The sequence below is a fragment of the Gavia stellata genome, chromosome 2 (genome assembly GCF_030936135.1).
Source record: "Gavia stellata isolate bGavSte3 chromosome 2, bGavSte3.hap2, whole genome shotgun sequence".
Taxonomy (NCBI): domain Eukaryota; kingdom Metazoa; phylum Chordata; class Aves; order Gaviiformes; family Gaviidae; genus Gavia; species Gavia stellata.
The window spans coordinates 30,326,128-30,344,068 of NC_082595.1; the positions used below are offsets into that span (position 1 = coordinate 30,326,128).

Consider the following 17,941-nt stretch of genomic DNA (forward strand, 5'->3'; position numbering starts at 1 on the left):
CAGGCTGTCTTGTCCCAATTAACAAGAAAGATTTTACAAGAGATGCTGTAGCTAAGTCTCATTACTGTTAGGCGATACACAGTTGCATTCTGAGCTTCCTACTGTGCCACACTTAAGATTATAAGTAGTAGAACTAAATAACACCTAGTGAAAATAAAATGATCCAAGTATGTTTTGTGTGGCAGCAGTTTTTGGGTTTTCTTTTTTATTTTGAATTGTTTTCACTTGCTTTCTGCCTTATGAAATCTATTGGTTTTCTTTCACCTCATATCTTGATGAATTGGTTATTTATAAAGCTCAGCACAACCTAGGCAAAATTCTGCTCATGTTTGCAAGAGCAAAAGCAGAGTATTCACCTACAGCCCCCTGAGACACATGATCATCAGTTCAGTTTAGGCTCTACTAATGTCTTCGGCAGTATCCAGGTGTGATGTGGAAGAGGAAATTGAATTCAGCTGCTCCCTTCTGACCATTTCTGGCAGATCATACCTCTCCTCCCACTACCCTGCTCATGAAGTGCTTCATTACAAATGAAGGATGGAGGTTATGCAGGTAAGTGGAGGGGTCTTACTAACAGCCACCAGCCCAATTTCTGCCTTGGAGGCTTTTGCATGGCAGTCTGATAAAGATAAACCATCACTGCTTTGTCTTCCTAAACCCTGCCTTGCATGGAGGCAGGGCAAACAGGCAGCCATGGAGAGCACTAAAAACTTCCCCATATTCAGTTAGCCTCACTTAGGCCTCCCATTTTCACATCTTTAACTTAAGTTTGAATTAACGTCCATCAAAAATAAGTAAGTCTAGTAGTCCCAATCAACCTAAATTATTCTACATATCGAATTCAAGCATACTAAACCAGATTGGGAAACAGCTGCACAAATCCTTCCAGCAGCAAGCCTCTGTATCTGCTTAGCACAGACCAAGGCCCAACACCACCACCTTCCCCCAGCACATCTTCTGAGGCTCTACCATCTCCATGGCCTCTAGTACTGCACCCTAAGATAATGCAGCTGCTTCACAGTTCCTTAGTTCAAGCCACTGGCCCCCAGAGCGTAATTCCTTGGGGACAGCAGTGTGCCACTAAGCCCAGCCTCCTGCTGCACAGGGTGGCTGCCAGAAAAGGCATGTCCTAACTCCTTTGTTGAGGCACAGCACGCAAGCAGGGCAGAGCAGGACTCAAGATTCAAAAACTGGTTCCTTTTCGTAGCTGTGTCTCACACAGTTTTTATTTTGCCTTAAAGTTGCTACTGTAGCATAGTGGGTTGAAAAAACCCAAGAGTGACCATTAACAACTGTAACAAAGACCAAAAGAAAAATAAAAAAAAATAATCAAAGATGACAGCACAAACTCTCCCACATTATATTTCTCCATAATTTTGGAGATAGTCTGCTGTTATTACTAAGGCTACTGCTACATGCAGTGTTTTAAATATGGGTCAATCCTACAGGATAATCAGACACGCTGGTTAGAAATAAAACCTGGAACTAGGTATGAGGTTGTATTGATTAAACACATCTTGGACCCCCTGCCATGTTTGCATGAGGTAGAGAGAGACCTGATTACTCTGTACATGATGGCAGATGCATTTAAGGCTCTGATGCACACAAAGCTAACAAATAGGTACCTAACCTTTACAGAAGGCCTAATTTCAACAGTAAGCTGCTCAGAACAGCTTTGCAGAGCACCAAAAGGCACCCGAGTCCTGTAGGAATGCTATTCTGAGCACCAGTGCCTACAGATACACAAAGGCTGTAGCCATACAGTGGATTTTATCCACACTGGCTTAGTGGGGCCCGCACAACCAGAGAGCAGAGAGGAACACACACAGTACAGCAGGCTACAGGAAGGATGATAGTGTACCATATGGTAAACCAAGCACAAACACAGTACTTCAGCCCTTGCATTAGATGTGGGATACTTACCCCCCTCCCATTTTGTCTTCCTAAACTTTCCTTTCACTAATAGGGTCTTGTTTACATCATACAGTAAAAGCCAGGTGCTACACTCCTAAAGGTGAAACATGGCCGAAAGATCTGGTAAAAAGACTTTTACCAAGGCCAACCACAGGCTGCTGAACTGCTCACATCCACTAGGTATGCTGGCAAGCCCCCAGCCTGACCTTCAGCCTGGCAGTTTCCCACCACAGCAAGCAAGCAGGGAACCGGGATGGGCGCAACGTACAAAGTTTGTGTCTGTTCATTCAAAAATACAAATGCTGTAGGCCCTGCTGTTCCCTCCATTTTTAGGTGTCATACAGACTTCTTTATGTGAGGACTGGAGTTCTCGTTGAAAAGTCTCACCTCATTCCCACAGACAGAAAATCTTGGCATTCGTTGCATTTAAGACAAATGTGAACAAAAAGGACTTACCCGTGTAAGTCTTCTTCCCTCAAGAAGATGGCCAGATAATCTCAATATCTATAAATGACATTCTGAAACTATTAAGTTCTTAGAAGTCTCTGCAATGTCATTCACAGCTTTTTTTAAAATTATTTATTAGAATAAAGCAAGAAATGTCATCTGCATTTGGCTCCAACCCACTAACTGACTGCTCTTCTCTTGCTGGGGAATTTAAGTTAAAGATTAGCTGAATTTTGTGCAGCTCATTTTAGAAGATTAGAATTACCAGTGAAATTCTCCAGCATGTAATAATCATCTTCTCATCAATGCGTATTTTTCAACTACCCAATTATTGCCATATTTAGATTACTCCCTGGCTTGGGAGCTGGTATTTAATTACAACGTTTCACTAGTGCTTGTACATCCTTAAATCTGCAAGACAGACATATTAATTACAATTAACTTTGCAGTAAGTCCAGTGTTAAAGATTCACCTCTCTCATTCAGCCTTCTCAGAGTTTTACAAGTCAAAAATCGGCTAATGCATGATAAATAATGCAGGCCCTGTTTATTCCATGCTGTGCGCAGTTTTATGTTGGAATTACAAGCCTCCTTGCCAAAAAAGTCCTTGATTCTCAGGCTTCAAGAGGGTAATTGGTACCTCATATTCTCCCCTTTTTTGCACCAATTAAAACCTGCAGGTGCACTGATGTTGTCATCTGGAATCTTGCTGGTACATCAGAGGTTATTTTCACCAAATGTGTGCTGTTAGTAAAATTGGCCCATCAGGGAAATCGTGAATGCTCTGTTTGTTGTTACAGTGCTCTCAAGGCCTTCCAAATATTTTACTAGTGCAAGACCAGACAACAGATTTTTACCTCTAAAGTAAACACAGGGTGTCATAAAAACTAAGCTTAGTTGGAAATACTACTTTCTCACTCACTCGATGTATATTTGAAACAGGTGAATCATTTCTTCGGGACTGTCTCAGATTTAAAGGCCAGACATGACTGTTAAGGTCACCTAGGATGTCCTGCTGAACACAGACCACAGCATTTCTATTTCTCTTGAAAAGCACTCTAGCTCAGAGAGAAGATGGGCTTAAAATAAGAACAACAACAAATTAAAGACTCTCACCAATCTTGAGATAGGCAGCAGACAGCAAGAGCCACTGGCGTCAGTAGCAAAATTGCCCTTCGATTTAAAAGGACTAACACTTCACTCACAGTTCCACTGAAGGAAAAATCCACCTCCGTTTTGGAAGTTTCTCCAGTGACTAACTACCCTCACTACAAAGGGTCTTTCTTGCACCATGAAACAATGACTTAAAAGTACTATAAATGCGCTGGTCAAAAGTTCCCCAAACTTCTTGTTATCATTCTTCTTTCTTTTTTCCCAGTCTATTAAATGATGGGACTACGGTAGGTATCATGGCACTATATGCAGAGCAATATATCTACTTTTATGAGGAACAAATACCACTTTAAGTGATGAACTCCCAACAATACTGGCTGAACTGGAATTTGGAAAACTGAACTCTGCTGTCACTCCTGAAGGAACTCCCCTCCCAGAGAGTGGAGCCTCTACAAAGAAGTGTCAAATATCTCTGTTTTACTTAGCTTTAAAGGTCAGTCCTCATTTAAGACCCAACTGCGGTCCCACTAAAACCTTGCTAGACTTTGGGTAATTGTTTAATCATTGAAAGAACTATTCTTCTGCAGCATATTTTACAGCTTAAGAGACTCAACATTGAAACAGTAGGACATCCAACACTCAAGTGCAGAGAGGTTTCTGTTTGAAAGTCTATGGCACATAGCCCTGAAAAAGTTTACTTTGGTCCTAAGTCCTTCACCTCTAACAAGGTGTCTTGTCTGAGTAAGATGCCTGAAGTGGTTAAGGGATTAGTGATACCTTCAGGGTACAGCCTTATTTTGCAAAAAGCAGCCAGGAGCTGTACATTCCCAAAGGAGAGGGACCCTGAGACGAATTTTCTTTTTCCCAAGTATGATGAGGACGATACTGTCATCCAAAAAGATTTGAGCAGAACGGTAGTGTAACAGGGCAGTCAGGGAACAAGGCCGTGGCATCGTTTAACATGGCATGTACCTCCTACCATCTTTGGAAGGTCAGGTTTGTACCAGACCCTCATTCTCAACATAGGGAAGGGAAAGAACATTCCCTCCATGCTCCCAGCTGTTTCCAGGGCACCTGTAAAAATTATTTTCTCCATCCAGCCCCCTACAACTTTGGCTGTCAGTTTTACAGAAATAAATAACTAAAATGATATTTGAAAATGCCTTTAAATAGTTTGCTCACTTTAACAGTTGTTGAACTGAACACAAAAATGTAAGAAACAACTGAATTCTTAACAACTTTTTACAGCCAGAGATGACTATACATCGTACAATGAACAAGTGTGCACCTGGGAGGGAATTCTGTTTTTACAACATGCAAAACTGATTAAGTGGTAGCACTTGTCCTGAACACATTTGCACACCTCATAGGGAAACACATTGTCTAATACTCTCAAACACTTAATTATTTCACCACTAACCACGTACAGAATTGAATAAGGTAAAAACCCCAACCAAACAAGAAGTAACAATAAACATAAAGGATTGTAAAAACCATATAGACAAATGCAGTATTAAGTCGATCCTGACTTAATAAACTCTGCATGAAAAACCCAAGTCAAGATTTGACTGAACTTCGTGGACCTGAAGATTTATATATGTAACTTTAAGGGGGTGCGAGGCAGCATTGCCATCAGAAAGTTGAAAATAAACCCAAAATGCAGTCCTCTTATCAACTACGGTCTGGGCCACTTTGGAGAGGGTAGACTTAGTTATTTTTCCTCCTGAAGTGGAATTCTGTATATGTCACTTGGGATCACAGGAAATTTCTTTTAAATTCTAGATAATCCTTCTTTTACTGCAACTAAGGGGTGTCTGGGGGTAGGGGGATAGCATCTGCTTATTCCTTCTAGCTCATGAGTTGTCAGCACCCATGCTGAAACACACTTGAACACTGGGTCACAGACAGCAAAGATATTTCTACATAAGCCAGGCAGAGCACACATACATTTTGAGCAGGGTTCTGTTCTGTTACATCAGGGCTAAGTTCCAGATACTGAACTGCTCTCTAGGCAGAACAGTCCACACCACACTCTGAAAGACTAAGAGCTCAAACAGATTTGACAGTTAATTGCTTTTACATGGTATAACTAGGACCAGAGTCAGACCACCTAACTTTCAAATACCCAGATTAGAACTGGATGTTAACTACACGTCTGTTCAACTTTTTGGATGGATCAGCTTGTGAACTGAATAAACAAGAATCGTGCTATCTCATGTTCACATTTTAGAGTATTACGAGCTTTACCTTGATTACCCTGAAGGCTCCAGTAAAGCCTCCAGTGACTAAAACAGGAAGGACAGACTCTAAAACATCCGCAAAATATTGTAATGTTTTGTAAGAATAAAAGCTTTAGTGTTTATAGGCAAGGTCTTCATTTTCTGCAGGATTCCACAGCTGCCAAGATGTCTTGAAAAATGCTGTTTCTGTTTTCCTTACTAACCTAGAGAAAGAGAAAATAAAACTGATGTAATTTGATGAATAACCTCTATTTCAGTGTTTACTTCAAGAACCAACAAAGCAGAAATTCAAATGCATTTCTTTCTCAGTGGAGGAATGTTGAGTGTCAAACACCTGCCGCCTTCTGCTACTGAGAAAACAATAAGCTAAACCCACAAACCTGCATATGTTATTGAATATTCAGTGATCTTTTTGATTTAATTACCCATGGTATTTTGCAGTATTATTCAGGGCTTGAATAACTAACAAGAATCACTTGAAGAACCAGCATGTACTTTTGTCATTACTAGAAATCCTTCTCAACTACCAAATACAATTTTTCTATTATAAAGTGGAGTTCTTACACTGTCAGTACTTGAAAGGGTTGTATGAATTAGGATGACAGACCTAGTCAAAAACATCTGCAATGAAAAAAATTAAAACAGGCTTAGCAGCGCAACTCTGTATTCTGAGAAACCTTAGTATTGCAGGATAGAAACAACTTGGAAAAGAAATAAGACTACTTGAGAGAGCTGCGGGGCTTTTGTAGCACACCGAAGTATGCCTTTGGTTGACCAGTCCATGGAAATGTTGGCCTTTAAAACTAGTACCTGTGAAAATCCATATAGTCTAGTGTCCTGTCTTTTGCTGGGCTCATCTGCATTGCAGCACCTGCAGATTACTGCAAACTGCCAAGCAAATGCTAGCACTTGCTAGTCAGCTCAGCTCCCAGGCGCAGCAACAATAGAGCACAGAGCTGGTGGGGGGGTGGGGGGTGTAAATTACCTCTTCTTCATAGACCGGGTCCTGATAGGGAACCCAGTGACCCATAGTGCCGTGCATTACTAACTCACTCAACTAAAACCTGGGGAGATGGCTGGGGTGCTGAAAGAGTTAAGGGTAAGAGTTAAGGTGAAAGGGTTAACAAGCAATTGTGAAGTGTCAGCAAAAGCCTCATTTTAAAAAGCCTAAGAAATTTTCCCCACTGTTCAGATCCCTGCAGAGAGGGCAGGAAGAAATCAGACAAAGACAGATGAGCCAAAAATGTAAGGGTGTTTGCATTTTTCACAAAGTTTGAGAAATGCTGTTTGACAAGGAAGGAGAGATACCACACTATGCATGGCATAAAACTCTCTACCAGCAAGGTTTCACTGCATTCAAGATCTGAGCACAAGGGTTTGTATCCCTTCCAGTACTACAGTCAATACAGAACAGGAGAAACTATTATTATCATCATCATCATCATTGTTCTTATTATTTTTAAATAGGTGACAGTCCAACATGAAGAATTTGGCCCTAGGAGCCTATAGCTATCTATAGTCACAGACATCCTATCCAAATGCTGGAAACCAACACTGTAAAACCTAGAGATGGTGGTCTCACCTATGCCACTTGAATTCAAGAAAGCAGACCAATGTGGGACTGATGAAAAAATGACATTAAAAAAAGGGAATGAAATGGAAGATCTGCCTGAAAATGTTGCTGTTTTTATTATCATTCCAAGCCTATTATAAGATAAACAGAAAACTCCACAATAACAGAGAGCAAGACAACAAAGAATGGAATTGCTCTTCAGTAAGGCTATTGAGAGACCCTAGGGTAAACAAGGCACAGAGCATAGATGAGCCAAACTCTAAATCTCACAGCAAGTGTCCTGATATCCTGACTTTCAAAGGACCTTCTGAACATTGAATAGCTCTTCCCACTGTCTCACAGCCAATGAAAACAATACCACATTTTATCTGTCCCTTTTCCATACCTACATGCCAGAAGTCCAGTGAGAGCAGCAAAGAGAAAGTGCCAAGTGCTGGGAAATTTTCACAACTGTTTTACAAAGGCTGCTTGATAGATATAAGTTTCCTCTTAGGATCTGGAGACATTCTGTGCAGGCAGCTTTCCCAGAGAGAACAAATCTCCCAGTAACTTTACTGAATGTACAAACAGATGGGTAGATTTTTAGACAGGGAGTTGAAAATAACTGTAGATGCTGTTTATACTAAGCATTTAGGTAATTTGGAGGAAACTATCACCTAGACTCCAAGCAGGCAACAGTACAGGTCAAAAGCTTTCTTCCCCTGTTAAAAGTACTGCCAAGGAAACCCCTTCTTGTACAGTCTGTTCAAATGGAACCTTTTCTTCTTCTGATCCGTTTAACTATTTATTTTCTTTCTTAAAAGGCATATGCAACCAAACTTCACTTATGGGTTTCATGGAAGCAAAATTAATAGATGGGAAAATGGGAGAAAATTAGTATGCGCCAGCTACTAAGGATAATCTGATGCTATTTATAACACTGTGTCTGCAAAACTATACAGACCTGGGCAGTACAAAAAGAGCCTCTGTAGTTTCACTGGACAGTTTAGTTCTCAGCAAAATGGAATTGGGCAACAATGGGAAAAAATGTGTTAAATATCAGAGCTCCCATCATTAAGTGCTCTAAACATAATAAATTAAACATTTGAGACCCAATCCTCAACTGCTTTTAGGGCATCTGGGACCATTAACACCAACTGAATACGCTTTCAAGACAGAAGGGACTGTAAAACTACAAACAGCTGTCTCTATGCACTTAGTGTCAAACATCAGAACTGTCCTTGTGACACGAAGAGAAGGATGAGAAAACTCTGCCGAGTTACTTGAATGCAGCCTAACTCCATACTCAGTGACAAAGGAGGCAAAACTTTTTTGGAAGGTAGCCACCTACTTCTGCACACTTCCAGGCACCATAAAAGCTAGTAAGAAACTACTGACTATGAGCTATTTGGGCACTCCAGGTTCTCCCCATGCCACAGCCCCTGAAGAACATAGCTGGTGATCCAGTATTTACTTTAGCCAGTAACACCTCTGACTCCCCACAGGCAGGTTCTGTTCCTGCTCATGCACACATGTTAACTAACTGGGAAAGAGCATGTAGAGTATCACTGGAGCAAGTGAGACACATGCTCTCCTGCACAAGATTTTAGCATAGCAGGCCTCTGCCACCTGGGAACTATCGCAGTCTGTCACACATTGCACACCCATGCTTTTGGCTAACGGATTCACCAGAGAACTCTATTTAAACAAAGAAACCTGCTCATCCTAACCTCAGCAGCATAAACAGGATGGCTCATTTTTTTAGTAAAGTTTTTTTTTAGCTAAACATTGCTCCATTGAAAGTTACAGGAAGACTTTAGCTGGCTGTAGTCAGTACTTAAGAGAAATATGTATCAGCAGACTGACACAGCTAACAACCCAGGGCTGAGTAGCACATGCCCTCAGAACATCACCTGATAAAGAGCCAGTGGAAGCCTCAAAAGCTTCCTTGAAAAGACAAATGCTGTTTTCTAGCACTGTTTCCTCCTCTGAGAGGACCAAACACACATTATTGCCTTGCTGTGACTGCAGCCTAAGCACCGAATGACTTACTTTCAGTGAGGCACTCTCCATTCCCTCTCCCCCAGTTCTACCACTGTAAAGCAAGTCATACAAAATTCACATTTACATGCATCCCTGTTTAGTAGCCTGACAGCTAACAAACATTAGCTTGGCAGTGGGAAACCTGGGGTTTTATCTCTGAAAGGAATGGAGCTGAATGCTTATGTGAGGAAAGGAATTTTCCTCTCGTCTTTGCTCCTAGGATTGCTTTAGCACTTAATTGAACAGGCATTTAATTCAAAAAACAGAAACTGAAGATGATGATGAGACCACCAACTAAAAGAAAGCTGAGGAACTTTTCTGAGCACTGCAGTTTTGTTATCTCACTTTGAAGAGGAAAACAGAAGATGGAGGCTTAAGATCATTCAGTATGAAGCTGTTGAGATACTGTTTTTTCCTACCTCATTTACGTGGATGAAAACAAAGTAAGCACTCTCACTGTGACCTGCATCTGATAAAGGACAGGCTGCAACAGTATACTGTTCTACACCATACTGCCCCTGTTAGTAAGCCAGGATGTGTAAGTCCTGCTTACTGAATTTATAATTTATAGAGATGCACAGTTCAGTTTTGGATATATAGCTTTATTCTCTACTACAAATAGTACACACCGAGCAGAAAAATAAATCAAACGAGTGGCGTCTGCATTTAGCTTGTTTTTGTGAAGCATCCAGGACACTTACAGATGTTAAGGAAACCTCAGGCATGTATTCCTGTGAACAGGCTATGTTTTGTTGTGGTAAGTTTTTGAGAACCTCCCTGTAACTGATCAGAAATGCACTTTGAAGCCCTAATATTGTGAAAATTATGTCTGTAAAAATAACATAATGAATTCCAAAATTGGTTCACTGGCTCCAGAGAAAGCACACTCAGTTTACAAATGTCTGTCTTCTAGAAATCATTTCTGCAAACTCCACTACTGCCTTTTTTTTTTCCTTTTTTTTTATTTGAATATGATTACTGGTAATATTTCTCCACGCCAGTCTGAAAAAAAAATATTTAAAAAACTGACTGTATTTTAAAAGATTTAACTCTTAGGAATAATGAATACTTATACGGCAATAATACTACAGCAAGAAAACCTTTTAAAACCACTGTATCATGACTTCTACAGCCCCTCACAAGCAAAGCCAGCTGTGTGAGACTGCTACAGTAAGTGCCAAATGTGATTATTTTTATTTAAGGTAAACACCTGCCCATTAAGAATAAAACGGAAACTAAAAAACTTATTTCATACAAGCAACCCACAGCTATCAGTTGGTTGTAACAATTAGTTTTAAAATAGACCCACTTACAAACCAGCAACCTAGAACAGAAGGCTTTTTAAGGATATTAAATATTACTCACATTGAACACTTTAACATCTTTCCTACTTCTTATTTCTTCAACAAGATCCAGTGGCTTTCCCTTAGGTACAGGAATAGTTCCAAGCACCACAGTCCCTGAGTCAGTCAGCGTTTGACGAACAGCTTGAATAAAAGCCTGGCTGAAGAGTTCCATTTTACCAACCTCGTCTATGACACAAATTTTTTTCTCTGCATCACTGCCACGGTTTACCTGTGGAAAAGGGCATCAAGAGACTGTAAACAATACAGAACTTAGAACAAGCAACAGAAATCATTTCTATGCTAATAAAAGAAATACCTCCAAAAGACATCAATTCAATTGTAATACTGGGGAAAATGGAAAAGTCAAAGCTGCTGCTGGTAACTGATAGACGTATAAATCTATCATTTCTATTTCAGCACAGATTTTTGGAAAGATGAACATATATGTACAGCATAAATACCAGCTACAATAGGAAATATCCATAATATCAATTTTCCTTCAAAGCAGAACTCTCACAATGGTCCCATACGAGCTATTTGACAATTAAGAACTTCACTTTGCCTACTAGCAGCTCTCAATCAATCTGAGGGACATCAAGTTTTTCAAAACTTCACTCTTACCATCAGATTATGCATTTAGAATAGATCAATATCCACATAACTCAAGTATTTAAAAAAAGACTTGCATTAAATCTAGATTTGGAAGTTTTTCCTCTTATAGCTGGGTCAAAGGAGAGTCAAAACTAGCATTTCTCTCAGAACAACTAGCTTTCTTTGAAGCTATCTGGATAACAACCAAGCCGTTTCTCAGCCTCTCTCACATCAGAACAGTCATCTTCCATTTCTTTGTCAAGATATAGCTTATTCTATAGTCCTAGCCATCCCCCTGGATCATAGGATAGGCACCATACTAACGATTAACCACGTTTGTGGTTTGTTTGCTTTTTTCATGAAGTTAAGACCATGCCAAACAGTACCGTGCTGCAGACTGGTGTGAGCAGCAGAGAAGTCTAGGAGAGAACATGGGTGATTGCCACTGAGGGAAAGGCAACTTGAAAAGTGGAGGAACTATTCAAAGGAAAAGGAAGTGCACTGCCTACCCTCTCTTGGTAAAAATAACTGAGAACTGTACTCCATTATTTATAAAAGTGAGGAGGAAATCAACTCAAGTCAAAACATCACTGTAGATTCATGAATATATACCAATACCAGCCATATTATACAGAACCTAAAAAGAAAAAAAAAAATCTAAATGTTTTCCCTTGCAAAGGCAAAGTATTTGCTTCTAGGAAAGTGGAAGAACTGTATAACATGCATCCTAAAATCTTTTAAAGCTAAGTCCCTGCTGAGTAGCTATTTTATCTAAAATCCTTTCATAGATCAGCGAGCTAAAAAGCCAATACTAGTCACTAGGTCACATGCTGAGAAACAGCATTTTGCTTTGAAAAAAATCCTCAGTCCTGCCTGGTAAAGTTTCCAGAACCAGAGAGACCATCCAGAGAACAGAATCTACCCCTGTTCTCACTGGAGTGAATGAGATCCAAGTCTTAAGAGCTGAAGATGTCCTCAAGACTAAATGGGCACATGCCCACCCTGTGCCGCTCTCTGATCAAACCAGACCATACCTATGCCTCTCCTACTCTCATTCTTCATTTGTCTCTTCTTGTTTTAGTTCTATGATCTTCCTCACTCTCCTCCTCTCCCATTTTGTGCTGCCTACATGCATGACCACATTCCCACAAAACTGATGAACAGCGCTTTCAATGAGAACAGGGTCATGCCCGGTCCGACCCCGCTGGCTCCTTTTCTTCTTCTCTTCACTCTCTTGTACTTGCAGAAAGCTATATAACAACCAGAAAAATTCAACACTGCTAACACCCTTCTAGCAAGATCTCTCCTGGACTTCACATTAATGCAGCAGTAAAAGGATTCCGAGTACAGCACTGGCTTAGTGAAGTCTTTTTTATTTATTTTTAACTATCCTTCTCTTTACTAACATAGTAAATCAAGTTACAGTGAAATTAAACATTAAAAAATTGTCACATTTTATTCATATTCCCTTTCTCTTTTACTCCCAACTTCTTTGCTTCTCAACTCTCAGACTTTAATGTTCCTTGACAAAAACAAGAATCAGAATCAGATCCTCAGTCTTGTTTTTGCTCCTTGCACCTCTTTGGTTTTTTGTTCTTTGGAAGTTCGTTAAGAAGCCCCTTCTTCCTTGGCCCCTTGAGCTTTGGCAGTGTAGAAAAATCACAATAGGATTCTTTTTAGTAGTACAGTTCAGCAGCTGCTGCCCACTGTTTGTGATATGTTTTTGCCAAAATCAGACCTGTTCCTGTTTAATTTTGGAGAGGGGAAACGTTGGAGTGAGAGAGAGGAAGAAGGAAAAAGGCAGATAACCATAATACTGCTTGCACTATTGTAACAGAGTGTTAGACGGATAGGAAAAAGACTGCGTGGAAAGTCTTGTCACAGACAGAGCACTCCTTGTGCAGCAGGCTAAATCACAAATTATCAGGCTGCTATTGTCAGTTAAAACCTACCAGGTACTTACACAGTGGTAACCAAAAATAACCACTGGATTCAAGAAACAAATGCTTCTACCGGAAGAAGATGAGAATGAGAGCAAAAGAGAAAGAAAGGCTGTAAAGAAGAGGAGCAGCAGTAAAAGCCTTTTTCTTGGACTCACTGACTCCATCCAGTTCTGCATACACTTTGTCTGCTTTCCAATATGCAAGACGGTGGCATAGGAAGAAACTTCCTATTGGCTATCTCTCAGGCCAAGGAGGTCCTGATCACAGAATGATGTCAGATCAAGAATGAGAGGGGATTGCAATCTATCCAACACTACAATAAGCATAACAGAACAAGCCAGATTTGCCCCTCCAGCTTCCTGTTCCTGAAGTCAATCAGAATCAGTGAAACCCAAGAAACAGCCCATTTATTAATATAAAAAACTAGTGCTCTAGAAGAGCCTTCCAATAACACTGATTATCATAAAGCATCCATTTTTCAGCAGCTTTCATAGAATACTCACATTTCTCAGCATAGGTAGAACCAACTGCTCAAATGAAACAACATCTACAGAATACTGTCCAACCCGATATTCACGTCTTGAAGTAGAAGAATTGGAACTGAATTTGAAAAAGAGATAAACAAGTCCTTCTAAGTAATGAGTTTATTGGGAATTCACTGCAGTCACTTCAAGTGGATTTATCAGAAGTTATCCTAATAAGTCAAATCCCCTTAATTCTTCTAAGAAAAGAAAACAAACTCTGTAAACCATGCATTAAGTCATATCGCAGATAGCATACTTTCAGACAATAAATACACCATAAGCTACCGTCACAACTATGTAAGCTCAAATTTGAGCAGTGTACGGAAGGATAATGGGATCTAAAAGCCTGCAGGTATATTTACACTGAAATCAAAATCCATGCCTGCAGTACACATCTTTGAATTTGTTAATGTGACACTGCAGACAGCATGCCAGCAGTAGCCCAAATCTCAGTATGGGCTGCAAAACCCTTAAACAATCTTGTAAAAATACTCAGACAGTTTGCATGTGCTGCATCACATTATCCTAGGTGAACCTCCTTTATTAGCAGTATGCAAATTATTTAGTCAGATCAACTACGTCTGAATGAGCTGCTAACGTCACATCTGGACCTAGACTAAGTTTTGCACAAAGCGCGAAAAGCTAGGTCTAGTGAATCAGGAGAGACTGTGAGTCCCTCTGCACTTCAGAGGCCCCCCTCTTAGTGGGGCTCTCAAACCCTCTTTTTGTTAAAATTCACATGTGGGATTTGTGGGCAGTCAGTGGCTCTTTAAAACAATGTTATATGAAATGTCCCTTTTATTTTCCACTTCTGTCCCCATAAATTAGCTGGTGGAAACAAAAAAAACCTTCCTCCCTGCCTACAATAAGCTACTGATTGTACCCCAAAGAGACTTGGCCTCACAATAGAGAGGAAGCACTGCCAAGCCTTTTAATCTGGTGTAAAACAGGCAGTAAGAGAGAACACCCTTCTCTAGCAGATTTTCAATATTTCACTCTGCAATAGAGACACTGCCTACATACACAATACAGATACCAGCCAGGACACAAGAACTGAACAGACATAGAACCTGACCATGAAAGCCCTGTTTGTGCTGGAAATTACCTTCTGGAAGAGCATTTAATATGCTGACAGACTGGAGCAGAAGCATAAAACAATAAGCCACTTACAGTTATTAAAACCTCAGTACCTGACTCTAGATAAAGGTCCTCGCTTTCCAGACAAAGTGACAACGTCAAATCCTGTTCTCCTGCCACCTTCTCTAACCTCCTCTGTGTAAAATCCATCAATGGGAATGCCCGAGGATTTTAGAGCTTGCGTGACTTTCTGGATCAAAGTAGTCTTTCCAACCCCTAAAAATAAAGAGGAAACAAAAAGCACACAGGATTAATCTTCTTCTCCACTAAAAGTCCATTTTTAAACACCACAGTAATGATCCAATTCGTCAGGAGCATTCATGTTTTTTTTTTTTTAATGGCAGGAAAGGAAAGAACAGAAGCAACTTTTAAAGTTCATCCTGTACTGACACTGTAATGTTTTATCAGCCTTTAAGAAGTATATCTACAGTGAAGTCACAACAGAATGGTACAAACATCCCAGGCTACCACTAAAATTGTTAGCTTAGACAATGGGCGGGGAGGCCACAAAGCGGGTAAATACATGAGAGCCATACTGTTATACAACTGACACCCAAGCTAGCTAGCAGCCTGACTGATGAATCTCCCTTTCTACCACTGCTACTCACTACTTTTTATGAACAGAGCTCAGCTCATCCTCCTTTTAGATTGTAAGGTCAAAACTGACTGCTATTCTTAGAAGCCTAACTGGCACAAAGGACACGCTACTTCTATTGATGTCCTAGAAATCGGAAGCACTCAGTGCCCCTGAGATATCAGGTCCCACATGGCAAAAAGTATTTCCAGTAACAGAAATACACTTCTTATGTTACTGTAATTGAAGCAAGAGAGATTTTGACTAGATACAGGGGAAGGCTTTTTTATTGTGAGGACAAATCAAGCCCTGGAACAGGTTGCCCAGACAGGCTGTACAGTCTTCACATCCTTTGATGTTTTCAAGACCTGACTGGATAAAGCCTGGTCTGGCCTCATAGCTGACCCCCCTTTACACCTCTCCTGAAATCCCTTCTCACATGAATTATCCTATGCTCCTATAATCCCTTCTCTTACTCTGAGACAGATCCTTAAAACCCTCACAACTTGATGTCTCCTAGCACAGTCTGATGTACCTTCTATGATGGGAATGCTGGCCATGTTCCAGACATCATCTCAGTTCCCACAAAGAAGCTATTTCTTCTCCTTTGCCACTGTACAAGTACATCCTTACAATCACCTTTTAAACTCAACTTTATTGCCTCTCACAAAATTTAGTGTTATCACTTCATTTTTAATCATTGTGGTCAAAAAAAAAATCAGAAGGCAGAAAATATGCTGCAGAATAAACCTTTAAATTCCTGGAGACAAGGAATATCGACCAAATGTGAGATGCCTAAAGATGCCAACAGAAATAATTTCAACATGATCATACCGAATTCCTCCCTTAGATTTTAAGCAGATTTAGGAACTATTTTCTTAAGTCAGTATCAATGGCAAAATATTCTGTGGCTTCAAGGGCACCTTGTCAAACTATTAAGCAAACTTTTCAAAATTGAAGCCAAGGGGATTCCTGGCATTTGAACAACAATAAAATGACAAATGTGGCATCATCAATGTCTACCATCTTTCCAGGGCCTTGTCTCTATAAGCGAATTTATAGTAATTTGGCTAAGGAGATTTGCTCTCTCTAATTTGCTTACCTTCATTCAGTAAATTGCCAAAGAAAGCTAAAACGATTCAAACTAAGTTTAAGAAAGCTTAAAGTTATACATTTAGCTAATCAAAACAGTACACTCAAATTCAGTCAAAATGAACGGAGACAAGGCCTAAGCAGGCCTAACCTCTGCATCTCCCAGAGGGCTGCCTTTATTCAGTGGATGGGAAGACCGAATGAAGCGGGTGGGAGGTATTGCTATCTCAGCCTAGCAGTAGCATTTTAAATCAATTCCAGACAAGACAGTTACCTGCAAAAGGTTCACAAAAAGGAGAATCAGGCCCACTGCTTTACTTTCAGACCACAAAAGAAAGCTTTGCAATCATAGTAACTGGTTTATTTATCAACCTTATAGTTCAACCCTCATACTCTGCACCACTCTACCTCCACAATAATCAGATTCCCCTACCATGATAAACTACTCCATCCCTTCAGTCAAGGCCTGCCCACATGGGATACCAATTACTACCTATAACTGAGTATTACTTAGATTGGAAGTGCTAAATCACCACAATTAAGCTACAGAAAAGACAAGCGCTCAGAAATTATTAACGGCTGCAATTTAACTAAAGCAGGATTAGCTGTCCAGGAGGGTTTCTCCCCCCCAGTACTGAACTGCAGGACAGGAGCCAGGGACAAAGCAGTAGCATCTGGAAACGTACATGGTATGGGATTGGACGGAGAGCTAAAATGGACTTTCATTAGGAACACATTAATGAATGCAGCAGCTCTGACCTCAGCAGGCGACAACCAGGGAGGGGAGCAGCTACAGGCCTGCACGCCGGCAGCCGGAGTTACCTCGCAGGCAGCTGCCGGGCCCAGCTGCTGCAGGAGGCGCTCCTGGAGCCGCCTCACACCCTGCGCCGGTGCTGGAGCCCGCCAGCTGGTGCCTTGCCCTGGCTCTAAGCGCTTCACAGCCCCGCCGGCTCCGCGCAGGGCGGCTGGCTAGGCCAGGCCGGGCCGGGCCGGGCCCCAGAGGCCGCGCCGCCTCCCCTCGCCCCGCTCCCCAGGCTCCTCCCGCCCCCGTTACCTGGGGGTCCCGTGAGAAAAACGTGCTTGGACATGGCGGGGGGGGCCGCAAACCGCACTCCACCCTCTCCCCCACACGACGCGGCCCGGCTGGCGGGAGCGCCGAACCGCCCCGCCCACTCGCTCCGCCCTGTCCCGGCGGGTCGGCTCGGCCCCGCACCGCCTCCGCCTTCCGTCCGCGGGGAAGCGTTGACCGTGGTGCGGTGCTTCGTGGGGAGCTGCGGTAAAGGGGCGCGGAGCTCTGTCGCTACCCCCCCGCAGAGCGGCGCCCCGGGAGGTGCCCGCCCCGAGGCCCTGTCCCGGCGGTGTCTGACATGGCGGTTCGTGTGGCCTTGAGTCGCAGCGGCCGACGCGCGATTTTCATCGGCCGGTC

General features: G+C 41.6%; 1 protein-coding gene across 2 annotated transcripts; it reads right to left on the minus strand.

Moving 5' to 3' along the window:
- Nucleotides 1–4,620: 4,620 nt before the first annotated feature.
- On the minus strand, nt 4,621–17,667 carry NTPCR (nucleoside-triphosphatase, cancer-related). Of its 2 annotated transcripts, XM_059835493.1 has the most exons (5): nt 17,570–17,667; nt 14,903–15,065; nt 13,692–13,788; nt 10,674–10,883; nt 4,621–5,916 (listed from the first exon to the last, which is right to left on the minus strand). In XM_059835493.1, exons 1-5 carry the CDS (start codon nt 17,601–17,603, stop codon nt 5,848–5,850), a joined length of 573 nt encoding a protein of 190 aa, XP_059691476.1. In that variant the 5' UTR covers nt 17,604–17,667; the 3' UTR covers nt 4,621–5,847. The 2 variants fall into 2 exon arrangements, with proteins under 2 accessions (XP_059691476.1, XP_059691475.1); XM_059835492.1 differs by lacking the exon at nt 10,674–10,883 and having other exon boundaries at nt 17,570–17,621.
- Between the last annotated feature and the right edge of the window lie 274 nt (nt 17,668–17,941).